Raw genomic sequence first — 16,343 nt, forward strand, 5'->3', positions numbered from 1 at the left:
TTGTTAACAAGGGAGTTTTAATCTAAGGGTACTGACAAAATTTTATTAAATGATATGTGCTAGGAGGATGTTGGTCACCAACGTAAAAGTGGTCATTTTGTAAGTGATCATGTAATTGCATATTGGAGGAGAGGAGAAGGTTAAGAAGTAGTAGAAGGAGAGGTGAAGGAAGAGATGATGGGAGAAAGAAAGATGACACAGGTCAAGAGCGTCATCTCATTTTGGCAAGAACCAAAACTGATCCTCTTTCTAAGGCCTTTCGAAAACTTTCAGGGGGGGATTTTCAGGCAAGAAGCCCATATCAAAACTAAAGAAACTGAATCATGGGAGCCCTCGCAAGTAAATGAGCATCTGTGATCCTTCCTCTCCAACAAATAAAACGTATTTAGAAATGGGGACAACCCTTCAGCTATCCACCCATGTTTAAGGTGTTCTTTGCCGCCTTGTCATTGAAATTCCTCAAAACATCTCCTTCAGCATTCAGTCTGAAGAAAGAACAACAGAGGGTTGCCAACAGTTTCAGTCAGAGGGCCAACACCTCAGTCCGTCAGCCACTCCCCTCTGAATCCTTCCCTCCCCTTTTGGCCTTCAGTCCCATCGTTCAAAACTCTTTCCAGATCAACAGAGACAGCGGCGGTCACTCTTGGTCACTTCCTCGGAGGAGTGAACCACATTTGGGACAAACCCGCTCTTCACGCCCTCCCAGCCCTCCTGGATTGTGATGTCGCCGGACCGCACCAAGGCGAAGATGTCTCTGGTCAGCTCAGTGAAGGCGTGCTCAACATTGATGGCATCACGGGCCGATGTCTCGATGTAGCGCATCCCGTATGCTCCCGCCAGCTTCTCTGCCTCCTGGCGGGTCACCTAGTAGATCAAACGAAAAGATGAAGATCAGACCTCGATACATTCTCTGACTAACTGCTATTGATTTTGTTCATCTGCATCACAGTATGCAAAGCACATCTAGCTACGTGAGCCTTTTAGCTCAACGTTGGAGAGCACAACTCATAGTTGGGTCCGATCGAGGATTGCTTCTCTACTAGTGATCCGTCCTCTAGTAAACATCTCTAGAATTCGTTTGTGCTAAGACCAAGACCACTTCCCTTTAAAGGGTCTTGGTGTGGTTGTTTTGGTTGGCACCCATGTGCGTTTCCTGTGCTCAGATCTCCCCAAATGAATTCGGGGAAAGTGGAGCAAAATGAACCTGAGTCCAGTTCATGCGCTCCTGTTTGCGTCTTTACTGCATCTCAGTAACCGTGAAGATTTTCTAAACAATGGTTTTGCTTGAGATGCAATTTATAACAAAACAACACAAACCCCACCAATTAGTTCCTGAGATATAAGAAAGTATGGAGTGGCCATGAACTATGGCAGAGCAACTAAGTAAAGACCCTGGTGCCTTCAAAAAGGTTCCTGGGATCTTGGAAAAGTTCCAGCAGTGGTAAAAGGATTTTAAACTGGGCTCATACATGATGGCAGTCCTGTGTTTTACGATTTTATAGTTCAGCGTCAGATGTTACCTGCTGATATCGCCACTGCAACATTAGACGCCTTTATTATTATCAGGCCACATGACTATATTCCCTGCTGTAATCCCATTACACACTACTATAAATCTCCCTTTATAGGTCTCAGAAGAATCTACAACACATTGCCGGTATCTGTGTATTGCGTCGCGAGCGTCGGACTTTCCCTCCACGGGCACTCTCTATGCCTCTAATGCAATTGACCACAGGGCAGCCGACATAGAAGTGAAAGAGCTTCTAACGTTCTCTGTGAGTGATCATTTTAAGTAAGTGTAGCCGAAATCACAGCACAGCCGTTGTCTTTATCTTATTTGTGTGGTGATTTTGTCAGACAATGTTGCGGTTATAGAAATCAGGATTTTAGCAGTGCAGAGCAGCGGCTTGGAAACGGCTTGGAAGTGACCGCTGGTTTAACATGTCGTCTTCATGGGCCGCGTTTCAGTCACTATTTCATACTTGTTCCGTTGTCTGACAACAGAAACAGAAAAACATGTAAATGAGAACAGCTTTATTGGGAATTCAGCTGTATATGTGAGCACAGACAGTAGCAGAGAAGCAAACATATAAATGGCTGAACCCGGCTGACGCTAGGCCGAATGCAAAAAAAGGACGTGATGACATGAGTATGCTAATAAGCGTATTGCGTCATCTAGAAACGTTTAGCGACTTTTGGCGCAGGCTTTAGCTACTTTCTATCAAAAGTAGTTGTTCACAGCGGTTCCACTACAGTTTTCAAGTACGTCCTCAATTTCACACATTGACCTTACACGGTCCAGGCTTGTACTAGGGCTCTTTTTCAGACCAACTCCTACACCCTCTCCCTACTCACTTCCACTCCGCTTGAGCGCTCAACATGGAGGGTCCGCCACATTTAGTGCCATCCCAAACCAAATAGCGGGGAGTGGAAGGGGGTAATAAAACCCTCCAATGGCGAGTCTACATCAATGCTGACTTACTGACCACATGACCACCGACGGGAAGTGAATTTATTGAGTCTACCACCTTGTTTCCCACGCTGTTACTTAAATAGCCTGTTACTAGTGCTGTTTATGATGTGCCCATATTAAACCGTGGTTACGAAAAGTTGCAACAGTTGCTGTTTACGCCACAGAGAGGTAGGTTCGTCGCGAAGCTCGACGCTGTATTTACACCCTATGCGTTAATGAAGGGTACTTCGTTCAGCTGTGAGTGTGACTACAAATAGAGCAGGTGGTGCGTCCAGTTTGAGAAAGCGCCTGGGTTTTGACCTAGTTCTGTTGAGCTGTTGCCAGCTAAGCAGCTAGAGAATTAGCCTTCTACAGAAAGTGATGACAATGAGTAGATTAAGATAAGAATGAAGTGGCTAAGACAGGAAAACTGTCCAATATCCTGGTTTATGTCATTTTAATCTTGCTCACAACATCTTATTATAGGAGTGCAGACACACTGTAGTGCAGAGTGCCTTGCAGTGTAATCCTGTAATGTCTGATTTTCAATGGTGATATTTTTGCTTTCTGTCAGCCAGCTGCCTCAAGAGAATTAGAGAGTCACGAAGTGCCTCTTATCCAAATTTGTGCTGATCTAAAATTGAACAAAAGATTTTTTTTTTTAAAATCTGCACACTTTGATAAATTGTGTGTTATGCAACATTCAAAAGAGCCACTATCCCCGGCAACACAATTTAACACCACACGGCCTCGTAAGAAATTGTTGCGCATGTATTTTAAATTCAGTTTTATGCACTGTGCACACCTGGCGCTGTGCCTCCAGGTCACACTTGTGGCCGACCAATAGGAAGACGATGCTGTGGGGTTGGACGTGGCTACGAGCCTCCTCCAGCCAATCGTGGACGTTCTGGAAGGAGCGGCGATTGGTGATGTCGAAGAGGAGGAGCCCACCCACGGAGTTACGGTAGTAAGCCCTGGTGATGGACCTGCAGAGGATGCAAATGGAGGGAAAGATTAAGAATAGGGCAGGTCATTTGCCAAGTACAATAAATACATACAACATACCCACTGTTACTGTTGCTAAGAAGGCCAAACTTTCCGTTCTTGCATGAAACATGCAGTTTACAGTGATAATGGTGGCAGATTTACCACTATAAAAGTCCTTGATTCTAGACCTGAAATGACAACTGTCGATGGAAGTTTACATCAGCTGTAGCTAGCTAGCTGATCAAACTAACGTTAGCTCCATGGGTTGGTTGAAAGATCTGTCCGTGACTGACTTTTGAATGTTTCCAGCGAGTTTGTTTTAAATGGAGAACCTTGTGAAAGTGACCTTAAATATGCACGTGTTCCATACATGATATCATGCCAGAAAAGACCCGGGTTAAAGCGGCATGTTCCAGGCAAAAGGTTAGCATCCATGCTGATCCATGTAAGTACAGGATATGGAAATACAGAAACAGCATTGTTGTTGTATTGCAATTGAACAAGTTAGTCCGCGTATTATAAGAAAGACAAGGAAAGATAAGACTGTTTCTTCATCGTAACATATTCCCTGTTTGGCTGTTTAGCTTACACACTTCCACAAAAAAGACAAGGTTAAATTTCTCCTTAAGTGTTTGTATTTTCAAATAATAGGTTTTAACATAGCTAACAAAATGCTCTTTGGCTTTAGATGTAAAATTGGGTTAGGTTACAACACTAAAGTAATCAGCCAAACATGCTGCTGTTTGCAGGTTACATTTGAGACAAACACGCAGACAGCCATTACTTGCACTTTTGGGTTTTGAGAGGCAAAGACTATTACCTAAGTCCACGATAAAGAGACAGAGGGTAAGCCACATTTGGTGAAAAGCAGAGTAGGAGATAAATCCAGGGGAAAAAGGTAATCAGAGAGAGAAACCGATGACAGGATGCGTGAAAGACGGGAAAAAAAGGGCAAAAGTGATAGAGCTGTCAGGTGGAGGTGCTGAGAAGTTGAGAACAAATTAGATGGAGAGAGGATACTGGAAATAGCTGGGTATTAAAAATTATGCCTAAAATGATAACCTAGATAGCTTAGCTTGATTTTGCTTATTGTCATGAACTTTGATGATTTAAACTCAAAAATTGTTTGGTTTCATGCAGAAACAAAATCATCCACTTAATGTAGATTTCACGAGAGGAAAGAAAAAAAAATGTGCTATTGAAAAAAATTTTTTTTTAGAAAATGTTCCTGAAGCTTGAAATAACTAAAAATCACAATTAGAACAGAGTCATAATATTAATGGATAGATTATCAGATATGTTGTTACTTTCTTTTGCAGCCATAGCTTTGATTAAACAATTTTTGATTTGAATCAGTAGATTTTTCATGAATTTTTATCAGCATCTTGAGTAATTTAAACTGAAACTGAAATGGAATACATCAGCACTGCCAACATGCCAGTTATCTACGATTAATGACTCTACATCCAGTGGCAACTTTGATACAATAATACCAATATCAGCCTTTACACGCGAATATCAGTGGAGCCAGAGTGGAAAATAGAATCATCGGGTTGGATTTCACCAAACTACTTCATCACTGCAGGCCGACTGGGAGGAGTGCTGCTAGATTTTGACAAGATTTGACACCCCGCGTGCACACAAACACACAACAACCCTCTTATGGGGGGGCGTCTATCTTCGCACAGTATCCTCGCAGAGAGAACGCCACCTCAAATATAACAAGAAGCAAAATTAGAGGTTTGAGGTAGAGACAGAAAGAGAGTCGTGTCAAGAAAGAGGAATAAAGGGAGGATTAGTCGATAGAGAGGATACAGTGAGGGAGGATGAGTAGGTGGCAAAATTCAGAACCAGTGATTCATCTGATTCGACACACACAAACACATGCATGTATGTGTGTATGTGTATATATATATATACACAAATACACATATTTATGGAAGGAAGGACCACACAGATGAATAAACAGTGACTAAGACGAGATCTGAGTCATCACTAGAGAAGACGAGAACACATGAGGTGGATTCAAGTATCATCCTCTTTACAGGAGCAGGAAAAAAAACAAACAAACAATCAGGCAAAAACCAACGACAGTGTCACAAAATATCTAAAAACGTGGATAGGCAAGATGGCATCCTTAATGGACCTATCGTAGGATGTTATCTGAGAGCTTTAAACTTGACAATTTGTGCCGCTAAATTAATACATCCAAAACGTCTAACAAATTTAAGTTAAAATCTTTGTGTGTGGCATTATGGGACACAGGTTTAAGGTCAAAGGATTGGGCTACATTATTCCGTACGTCTCTTATCGTCAACAAATCCCATGACAGGACCAAAACCAACAAGCCATTCGTCCATTAATACTTTCTGATTTTCCTCCCCCGTTTCTAGTTCTCAGCCTCAGGCCACTTTGTACCTGCTGAGGATGTAAAACTTTTAAAACTGGCTGCACACATGTAGTTTCAGTTTTAAAAAGGCTTAATAATTTCCTAAAAACACCTCGGCACTGTAGTTTTGCGCAAATGTTGGTCGAACAGGAGTAAACGCTGTATTTGTTGGGGACTATTTTCAGTGGCGCATTGATACACGTTTGGAGCGCTGCCTGGTATTTCTGCCAGCCGCTTGTTTGTGGGGTTGGCTCAAAATAAACGACCGTGCCAACGTTCGGTGTAATCAAGGAACAGCTATGGCACAGGGGAATAAGATATATTCCTACAAAGGCAATACAACAAGTATTGCCTTTGTAGGAATATTTCTTAGGAATAATTCAATTTTGGTTTTGGTCGTTTCATTGGATTGGTTGATAAACATAAAAATATTAAACATCATATTTTTTGCACCAGAAACCAAAATCATATTCAAGATTAACAACATTTATTTAAACTACTTAGGCTTACGGCTACACTGCCGATTGTTTTTCTCCTTTTCTATTTAATGTCAGAAAATATTGGAAACTGCCTTTACATTTCCCTAAAGCTAAAACTGATGCCTTTGAAAAGCTCCTGTCCACTCAGAAGCCCAAAATGACTGATTTGCTATTGTATGGGAAAAGGAAAAACAGCGAATCCACAAAACCGATCAAACTTGGGATTGTTTGGTATTTTTGCTTGAGAAATGACTTAGACAATTAATTGATTATCAAAATAGTTGCAGGTTATTTTTCTGACGATCAATTAATCGACTTTCGATCGTTCCAGCTCTACGTATATCTTTAGCTTTCCCCGATGGCCTTAAAGCAACAATAGGCCAGTTTTCAACACACGATCAGTTACTGAAAACATTGAATCCATGTGAGCACATACATTCATTCTTGACCTTTGGAGACTTTATGTGTAACAAAATCTTCTAAACTCAAAGGTCCACTTAAGCATTACTATCAAGGCATCTCAAAATCAATTCAAAATTTTTGCTGAGTGTCTTGAAACAACATCTGTAAATCAGACTGCTGTGCTAACGTCAAGAAAATAAGTTTTTTCTTTTCTTCGTAAAAACGAGAAACATAGTGAAGAGCTAATCAATACATCTGACTCGACTTATGTTAAAGTTTACCAGAAATCTGGAAGAAGACAAAAGCTTGAGACTATATAATAACTGTCATTTCATCCACGTGTCATATGAAACATACCAGCACAGATTCCACTTTTCTCTAAATGGTGGATATCTCATCTAACAATGTCCTTGAAAAAAAGAAATGAAGGAGATGTTAAGTGCTCCTCTACCTACATGAAATGACTCTTATATTCCCATCCTGCGGTTTAAAAGAGAAAAGTGACCAGATCACGGATTTATTTGCAAGAAAAACTCAGACTTCTCATCAAAATGGCCCCTTGGTGTCTTGCAGTGTGGATGAAAACTATGTTCTGATGAGTCCTTCGGTCACGGAGGGACGTAACACAGTTGCCACGGAGACGGTAATCATGCTGACAAGTGAGACCAAGATGATGAGTGGAGATGTGTGTGTGTGTGTGTGTGTGTGTTAAGATGCCTTTTAGCCTGTGAGATATACAGTACATCATTATTATACTCATACACAGTGCTCTTAAAGGGAAACATTTGCGTTTTAGGCATTCAGCTAAATTTACTCTGCTCTGTGATGATGTTGGGACTCAAGGGCACTTTTACAGGACGAGCTGCCGACTCCATCGAATTTATCAACATATTCTCTAACTTCATGCCCAGGCGTGAAAATCAACAACTAATTTCATACACTACTTTTTTTTAGCTCATCTGACACATTACTGAGGGACACGTACCGAGGCCTGCAGAATCAGTAACGCGTTTTAAATCACTTCAAAACGTCTTATTTTTTAAAAAAAAGCTTTTTATTCGCTTAAAAAAAAAAAAAAGTTTTAGTTTGCCAGCTCCACTTTGTTTTATGTCGTTGTTTGTGTTTCTTAAATGTTTTATTTGTTTATTTTGTTACTGTTTTAATTAACTATCCAGTTTTATTAGTTTTAGAGTTTTTTCATTTTTTATTTGATGCTGTAAATTTATTTTATTTTTTGTTTTCCTCTGTACAGCACTTTATGACGTTGTTTTAAAAGTTGCTATATAAATAAAGTTGATCAGTATTCTTTAGTAGCATTTTACGCGACAGCTCAGTTAAACAGGGTTGTGAAGGGTTGTTAAAAACATGGTAACACTAAGACAATTACACAGGCGGTAGCAGGTAATATTTTTGTTTGTGTGTCATAGTCAGAATAGGTGGTAAACAGGAGGGTAACAATAGGTGTAAAGTTTTCAGGGGTAATAATGGAGCAGAACATCTCAGTAAGAACTTCATAATAACAGGCTTACAACAGGATAATTTGCTGTGACTTTTTTCCTTCTTTTCTATGCCAACATTTTTTCCTGAAAAGTCTCAGAGTTGCACTTTATGCGTTGATGCGTCGTACTGTACTTTGCAATTTCGTATGTACTTTCTTACAAAGACTTAAAGGTGCCCTGTTGGATTTCCTTGTAAACAAAAATGATCAGTGAGCTGTAGTGTAAAGTTTTTTTTCCACCTTTATTTCTTATATTTTCAATTCATAAAGTTTTTATTTTTCTTGTGCACACAGCAGATAGGTCTACAACTGATACAAGTTATGTTTAGGAGATAAATGATACAAATATACGCAGATCACTGTATATGATATAACTCATATTTTATGAGTTGCTCTTAATCATAATGTGAATGAATAAATGAACAAATCGAATTATTTAACAATAAATCGAGCCAGTTATTGGTATTTAATACATTTTTATGTTGTTATCACAAGTTACATACAGTGGGTTCTTATATTATTGAAGTTCATGCAACAATTTATGTGTATTTGAGTAGTGTATTAGAGCTGGACTCCTTTAGGGTTATGTTTATATTTGTTATTATTCTGTCAAAGAGCCAGAAGAGAGGCACTGTACTGTACATACTGTATGTGTTTTGGGGTTTTTTTTCCTCGACAGGTTTTGGCACCGTAACCTCCGGGGGTTTTTAGTGCCTATGGGTATGAAAGCATTTAGGACAATGTGGTGCTAATAAGATGTAGAGAAGTCTGCAAAACCCTGGGTCGAAACAGACTTCTGACCATGTGATACTGCGTGATAACGTGATTGTATGCTGTAACTTTGGATGAGAATCACCTGCCGTTATGTGGTGATCTTCACCTTCACCTTCATTTTCCCTTCCTCCTGGATTTCTGAAATACTACGCAAACTGCGTTTTACAGTTCACTTTACAGCTGCCAACTCTTCTCTATACTGAGTGGACCTTTTCAAAACTCTTCAGCACAACTGAAGTCAGCGTGGACTGAACTGTGGATGGCTTATCATTCCCTTTGACACAAAGTGCATTCAAAGAGCACATCTTTCAAATTTCATGCGTCGTTTTCTCACTCAAACTCAAGCCCCACCAAAATCATTCCAAACACGTTAACATACTATTGTAAAAACTGTTCAATTTTACGGTCTAAACCTAACGTAACACAAAACCACTGTGATACAGACTGGAAAAGAAAAAAAATAAAACCGCATAAACGCTGAGGCCCGTTTTCATTCCTCGAATTTTCCGTCCTCTGTGCAGGACTTATGCCGGGTGAGGAAAGGAGACGGGTCAATCTAAATCCAGAAGCTTTTTAATGACATGGGACGATGTGACGTTTCGCCGCTCTCTTCCGTTCACAGAGTGGTTTAAAAAACATCTGCAGAAGACTGTCAGGGATGGACCAGACCCGCACGGAGATTCTTTCCCAGGTGTGTCGAAGGAAAGACAGTAGGTGTGAGATGAGACAAGATGTGGATTAGAGCTTGTGGCCAAATGCAGAAGACGAGGTTGACTAGCCCTGATGTATCTCTATAGCTGTAGCTATCCTGTACATGTGTACTATATGTATAGTGAATTTGTATAGTTATGCATAGCATTACTGGAATTACTTTAGTTTCCTTTTGTGCGCTATTCTATTCTATTATTCCCAAAACGGTCTAAATAAATACACTGGTTCTGGTTCATTTCTGTGACGTTTGCTGTAAGGTAGCACAATCCGTGCAACAAAGAAATGCAATTCTTTTTGTTTTAATTCCATCGTGGTTTATCCCAGATAAATAAATAAATGAATAGCTAACCACATTTGTCTTTGTTACTTCAATAATTAATTCAATGGAACACAAGTCAAAACTAGGATCATTTGCAGGCTAAGTGGCCTAAATTAGGGATATGGTAAAACAGCCACTGTAACTTTTCAGTTTTTTTTCCCCCCAGTCAATATATTATTTGATTTGAATGTCTAATATTTCCTTTAAATTACTTCCAACAGAATGAAACTAAAACCGTGTCTGAGTTACGATTCTCCCTCGGACTGAAAAACAGGTTTATTTTAGAGGCTGAATCGCCTGTGATATTAAAATACACACCTGCCAGTTTCAGGCGTTAAGAACACTCGGTGGCGTTTACCTGTTAGAAACAACCCCTCTGGTCTTTTTTTTTTTACCCTGCTTGTATCACCTCAATCCGCATTTAAATAACGGCTCTTCCTCTAGTGCAGGCAAACAAATTAACTTCAGGTGGAAATTCGGGTCTTAAAAAACCTCCAGACTATGTCATTAAATTCTGGGAACTTCAACGAGTGTTCTCTGGCATTACATTTCCTGATTTTCCGTTGCTGCAGTTTCCAAATGAATCAAAACTGCAGCGGTAAACCACAAATTCCTTGTTTTCACTCACGCCGGGGGACATCCGTGGTGCCAAATGACCACCGCCGCGCTTTCTGCACTGCAGTTCCCAGAGATCATGCGTCAGTCAAGCGTTACACGGTCAATGACGTGACGTGTTTCTGCAGCCGGCGGCTCGTGCCGTCCTTCCTCCTGTGTAAACTCCACATCGACTGGTTTTCGCAGGAACATACGGTACAATTCACTACTTCCTATTGTGCAAAACCGACCCTTTTAACCCGGAGAGACAGCAGAAGTTTCAGAACGGTACATGTCAACGCAAATTTATTATTAAGTGGTTTCACCGCCTGTGAAAGGTTTGCGAAGGGGAACACGCTCAACTCCCCTGCATGTAAATAAAACGCTTCTTTGTCCTGATCTTTCTCGCAGCGTCACTATATGGAAATATTACAAAACGTTACACATAAGAAGTGCTGGAATGTAAGTACAGTTTTACGATGAGCGAGTATCTCCTACCCTCCTTTGTGTCTCTGATTCACTACGTCTCAGAGGGGAAATCTTGCGCTTTTCACTCCACTGCATGTATCTCACAGCTGCCGTCGTGTGTCACATTCAGACTTCATAACCACAACATGTAATCACCTCGTTAAATGCATCCTCTAGATTAAAACTACCAAAGCAGCGGCACGTGAATTAGTTTACGTCAGCTCCCCTCCCTCAACCAGCCACATTAGATTTATTAGATTTATTAGATTTATGATAACACTGAACTACTACTTTAAATACATTTTGCTAGGAATACTTATGACCCAGAATTGGTTTGTTTTCTTTTTTTTTTTTTACTTCAAAATGAGTGTTTTTTTACAGTGTGGGTTTGCTGCTTTCACTTAAGGCTCTAAATACTTCACCTCCGTGGATAATGACTACCACAAACGAGCATGCAGAGACGGACTGTGGGCGCTAATGGCATATTAACTCCAAGAAATCAGATAAACTCATTTGCCTGCAGACATAATATCCCCCCCATAAAACCGTACAAATGCGGGAGAAACCACAAGCAGACTACTTCACTCTAGAAAGCTCCGCACATTGCTACGGTAATGTAACAGGAATACAACTCTCTCTCTCTCTCTCTCTCTCTCTCTCTCTGACGCCCATCTGCTCTCACCTGAAGCGCTCCTGGCCCGCGGTGTCCCAGATCTGCAGCTTGATCCGCTTCCCGGGCTCGATCTCCACCAGCCGCGAGAAGAAGTCCACGCCGACGGTGGGGTCCGACACCTGGGCGAAGCGGCCCTCCGTGAACCGCCGGATCAGACACGACTTGCCCACCGTCGAGTCCCCGATGACGATCAGCCGGAACTGATAGAGCCATATCGCCTCCATGACTTGGCTGCGTCTGTCTGTCGCTCTGACGGTCTGTGGCTCGGGTCTGTCTGTCGGTCTGTCGCGGCGTGAGCGCTGGAGAGGCGCGTGCGTGAGTGCGCGCGTGCGCGACAGAGAGAGAGAGAGAGAGAGATCAACAACATAAAATTATTATTATAGTTTTCTTTTTTTTTTAAATAATACACATATAACATTTGATTGGTGTATAGGAGCTTGGATTTACAATGGGTGTGATACTCAGTATTAGCTTCACTGTGATACGATGAAGGTAGGTCAGGCCCAATGCATTAGGCAGTTTGCATCTATCACAACATTCCTGTGATTTACTGCATCGCTTATTGTCCCCCTGTGCTTTACTAGTTTGTAACAGACTACTCTTGTAACCTCCAGGTAACAATCTTGGGAGCGTTTAGGCACATGCACGTGTACAAAAAAACAAAAAAACAAAAAAAAAACATTTCTGGAGTTCTATCAGATTTTCAAACTTTGCAACACACCAGTACATAATGGTTTAAAAAGTATTGATAACACATACATATAAGACAAAAATTATCGATAGTGGATTTATTATTCTATGTCTTACGTCTATCGTGCGCTACGTTTTGGAACTACAGTTCCCATGATGCTTCAGGGCCGTGAACAGGTAGTGCGATGCTGCCAAGGATTCAGTCGGTTAGCTTTAGGCTACAACATTTTTAAGCCCATACGTTTACATTTTCGCAAACTGGCATAAATATTATGACGCCAAATTATCTATTAACAGTTCCTGCTTGCATTATACCCATGGACAGACAGACAAATATCACTGGACTACTTTGATACTAAACAAAACTTAAAAACATGATGATTCTCAGGCAAGTTCTGAAGTTCTTTTGTCCCATGATTACAAAGCAGATTTATGGACGTGTTATTCACAACGAACACCGACACAAGGATATTCTCTGAAAGGGTAAGTCACACTGAATCTAAAAATATGTGTATCGTGTATGTGGTTTCAGATTTGACTGAGTTGTGACTCCGAGAACGAGGGCTATTTTTGACACAAACTGAAACTATCTGGTGCTAAGGTGTTTTGCCCTAGCTAACTGCTCCCAGCTGCTCCCAGCAGCCTCAAACTCTTAATCAATAGAGCAACTACTAACTAAAGCAGTCAAATAGATGTTAGTGGAGTTAAAAAGTACAACATGTCCCTCTGTAGTTTAGAGAAGCAGCAGCATGAAGCACACCTATCAAGTAGCATAAAATGGAAATAAGCAAGTCAAGTATGCTGGACCAACATCGAAAGTGTAACCTACACAGGGACAGTAATTTAGTAAATGTACTGCAGTTACTTTCCACTACTGCCTACAGGGATGTCAGAATTGACCTTTACCCTTCAGTGACGTTCATACACATCAAGACTGGTATAGTCTTTAGACGCACAGTAAGAAATGTATAGCCTAGTAAAATTGTATTTTATGGCTCTTTTATTTTTCATCTCAACTGGCGTCACTGGGCTTTAATACTTCCATTTATTCCTATAAGGGCTTCTGCTCTGCCTGCGGTCATGAGCGCACGATTATCTTTAGGAAATTTATGGTATTCTTTGTGAACTCCATCACGAGTCTCTTCGATCTTTCTGAAACATCGGGGGACCGTGCTGCAGCTGTCGAATGCGAACACTGGGAAGTCACAGGGGACACAAAAATATTAAAACGCCACATAATCCTCGACTAACTCTCCCATGATTCAATTGGCTCATTCAATATAACCTTTAATTGGCTTTTTTTGCCCACACATCCCCCTCGCCACCCCTCCCACACACACACACACACACACACACACACAGACAGACAACTGGCTTGCATAACTTACTACTTCATTGTATTCAGTGCTTGATCCAGTTAAAACCACGAGATATAAGAGAAAATCCTCTTATGCCTTTCTAGTCACTTGATGGCGTCAACTGATGTTTTAATAAGCCTGCCTTTTTGCATTATTAGCTGTAACGGCCTTTCTGATATGAGGCTTTGGCATCTGAATGTGTGACCTTCCAAATAATACGGAGCTATAGTAGTAATGCATGTTAGGAGAATACTTTTCTTATTTAGCATTTTCCTGCATTTCTTTTCTGTGACATTACTCTAACTAATTGTTGCTGTTAGTTTTGATACCGCCAGTGGTGAGAAGTAACTAAGCACATTTACTTAATGAATGTTCTTCGGTGCACTTTAGCACTAGTTTCCATACTATTTCCACTTTTAGCTACTTTCTACTTCTGCTCCCCTGCAGTTCAGAAGGAAACACTTTACTTTATACTCCACTACATTTATCTGAAAACTATGGTGCCTTTGCAGACTAAGACTTTATTCACATAACACATGATCAGCCTTTCAAGTACATTGATTTGTTATAGACAGGTTAGCTTCGGCTAGCTGTAGCTCGACCAAATATACAGTAAAATGTTACTTCAATGTCAGAGCGTCTGTTATGATAATCCAATAACAATCTGAATGTGATTGTTCTCCATAATTCGTTTATTTTAAGTATATTTTCGCTGAGTGAACGGTGGCTGAACCGAGCACCTCTCTTTGAGAGGAGTTTGCACGTTCTCCCCGTGCCTGCGTGGGTTTCCTCCGGTTACTCCGGCTCCCCCGCCACAGTCCAGAGACATGCCGGTTTGCACCGTAGGTGTGAACGTGAGCATGACATGGTGGTTTGTCTCTGTATGTCGGCCCTGTGATGGACTGGCCACCTGTCCAGGGTGTACCCCGCCTCTCGCCCAATGTCAGCCGGGATTGGCTCCAGCCCCACCCCCCCCAGGACCCTCAAAGGATAAGCGTTATAGCTAATGGATGGATGGATGTTTCGCTCATAACTTTTTCCAACACTGACAGTGGTGGAAAAACTTTCTGCACTTAAAGTTTCTTTACTTCATAGCAAAGAACACGCTAGCTTTATCACATAAATCTGAAGGGGGTCATCTGCATTATTAGTAATTTCGATACTCAATGTATTTTGCTCATAACACTTTTATTCCTTTTACTTGAGCAAAGGCTCTGAATACTTACTCCAGCACATGGGTTTGGCACAGAATAAGTTTCTTTACTCCACGGCGAAGAACACACTAGCATTTCAACAAAAACCTCTCGTTGTTCCACCTTCAAACTGCTGAGATGAACTCTCAGAACCCCCTTAAAACTTCCGGTATCATTACTCAGGCGAAATTTGCATGTGATGAGCGACCTCAAAGAGTCTGGTGAAACTGATCTTTGGTGCGCCAAGGGGAGGCCATAAATATTGATGACATGCTCCTATGCTGGCCTCACATTAATGATTAACAGGTTGAACATTTGACCGAATATAAGACGTATTTAACAGCTAAAAAAAAAAAAAAAAAAGCATATGTAACATTGTTTTATCACCATCATACTTTAGAACTTCTCCTACTTTCATCAGATTTACTCAAATAAACCAGATTTTGAACTGATGGCATGTTTTCAGAGCACACACACACACATACACACAGAGACAACTCGGTTCTCGCACATGCTCAGACCGCAGAGACCTCAGGTGTCAGCCGCGGTTCAGTTCAGCGGGTTTCCATCCGCGTGACATTGTACCTGCGATCGTGTCGACCGTGCTTCGTACTCGGCACCGCGCGTGCCACGTCCCGAATAGGTCTGTTTGAATTTCTGTTATCGGAGTTTTGGCCCTGATTGGGGGGGGGGGTCCGGCAGACCCCCAAAAACTTAAGGTGATATCACTGTGTAGGATTCGGTACATTTCTGTCTGTGTGACTGGCAAACAGGAGGAGCTGAGATTAGTTCTTGCACAACCCATGGAACATATAAAACAAATAAAGCCAATCGCGACTTAACTCGAGGGGTAGGAGGCTGATCTTTGGACGCAAAACAAGGGGGACGCGAGTCTTAGATGAACGTGGTTTGGGAGATCCTGACGTGAAACCCACGCGTGTTTTAAGGAGGAGAGCTTTGCCCAGGCTCTGCCTGCTACAGCAGCCGTCCCCTGACCGGCGGGCAGGGAGCCAGGGACACACGCGGCCTCCCATCACCCCCCCCCCTACGCGTCCCCGTGGAGTCGGGTTGCGTAGCTCGGTCGGTATGCAAACATTAGTGGGCGAATCCCCGGTGAATAGCAGCCTTATGGGCTCTCGCACCGGATGCGTTGGGTCCGCCGAGGCACACAGCGTTTACAGACGGATCACTCTCTAAAACCTGCCACATCTCAAATATAAATATCTATATATATATATATATATATTTATATATTAATATATTCACGTTGTTGTTGACTGAACTGTGATTTCCTGTAGCAGGCGATCACTGTTGTATCTGTGCCGATTTTGTAAAGTAGGCATCATGAGATGAGGT

General features: G+C 41.5%; 2 protein-coding genes across 4 annotated transcripts in view; one reads left to right on the top strand and one right to left on the bottom strand.

Moving 5' to 3' along the window:
• The window catches only part of rab39bb (RAB39B, member RAS oncogene family b), an 18,453-nt gene continuing 2,110 nt past the window's right edge, over positions 1 to 16,343 (bottom strand). For both annotated transcript variants that reach the window (XM_040140485.1, XM_040140483.1), the window contains 3 exons: positions 11,756 to 12,045; positions 3,258 to 3,438; positions 1 to 864 (listed from right to left, as the gene is read on the bottom strand). In XM_040140485.1, the coding sequence (XP_039996419.1) occupies positions 619 to 864; positions 3,258 to 3,438; positions 11,756 to 11,970 (642 nt within the window). In that variant the 5' untranslated portion in view covers positions 11,971 to 12,045 and the 3' untranslated portion in view covers positions 1 to 618. The remainder of the gene's footprint in view (positions 865 to 3,257; positions 3,439 to 11,755; positions 12,046 to 16,343) is intronic.
• Positions 12,607 to 16,343, top strand: part of zgc:162171 (uncharacterized protein LOC565931 homolog) — a 16,493-nt gene continuing 12,756 nt past the window's right edge. Inside the window, exon 1 of one of the 2 annotated variants that reach the window (XM_040140481.1) lies at positions 12,607 to 12,919. The gene's annotated coding sequence lies outside the window, so the exon portion shown is untranslated. Of the gene's footprint in view, positions 12,920 to 15,464; positions 15,631 to 16,343 lie in introns of those variants that run through there. The other variant, XM_040140482.1, reaches the window with a different exon arrangement.

The sequence above is a fragment of the Xiphias gladius genome, chromosome 12, assembly GCF_016859285.1.
Source record: "Xiphias gladius isolate SHS-SW01 ecotype Sanya breed wild chromosome 12, ASM1685928v1, whole genome shotgun sequence".
NCBI lineage: Eukaryota > Metazoa > Chordata > Actinopteri > Istiophoriformes > Xiphiidae > Xiphias > Xiphias gladius.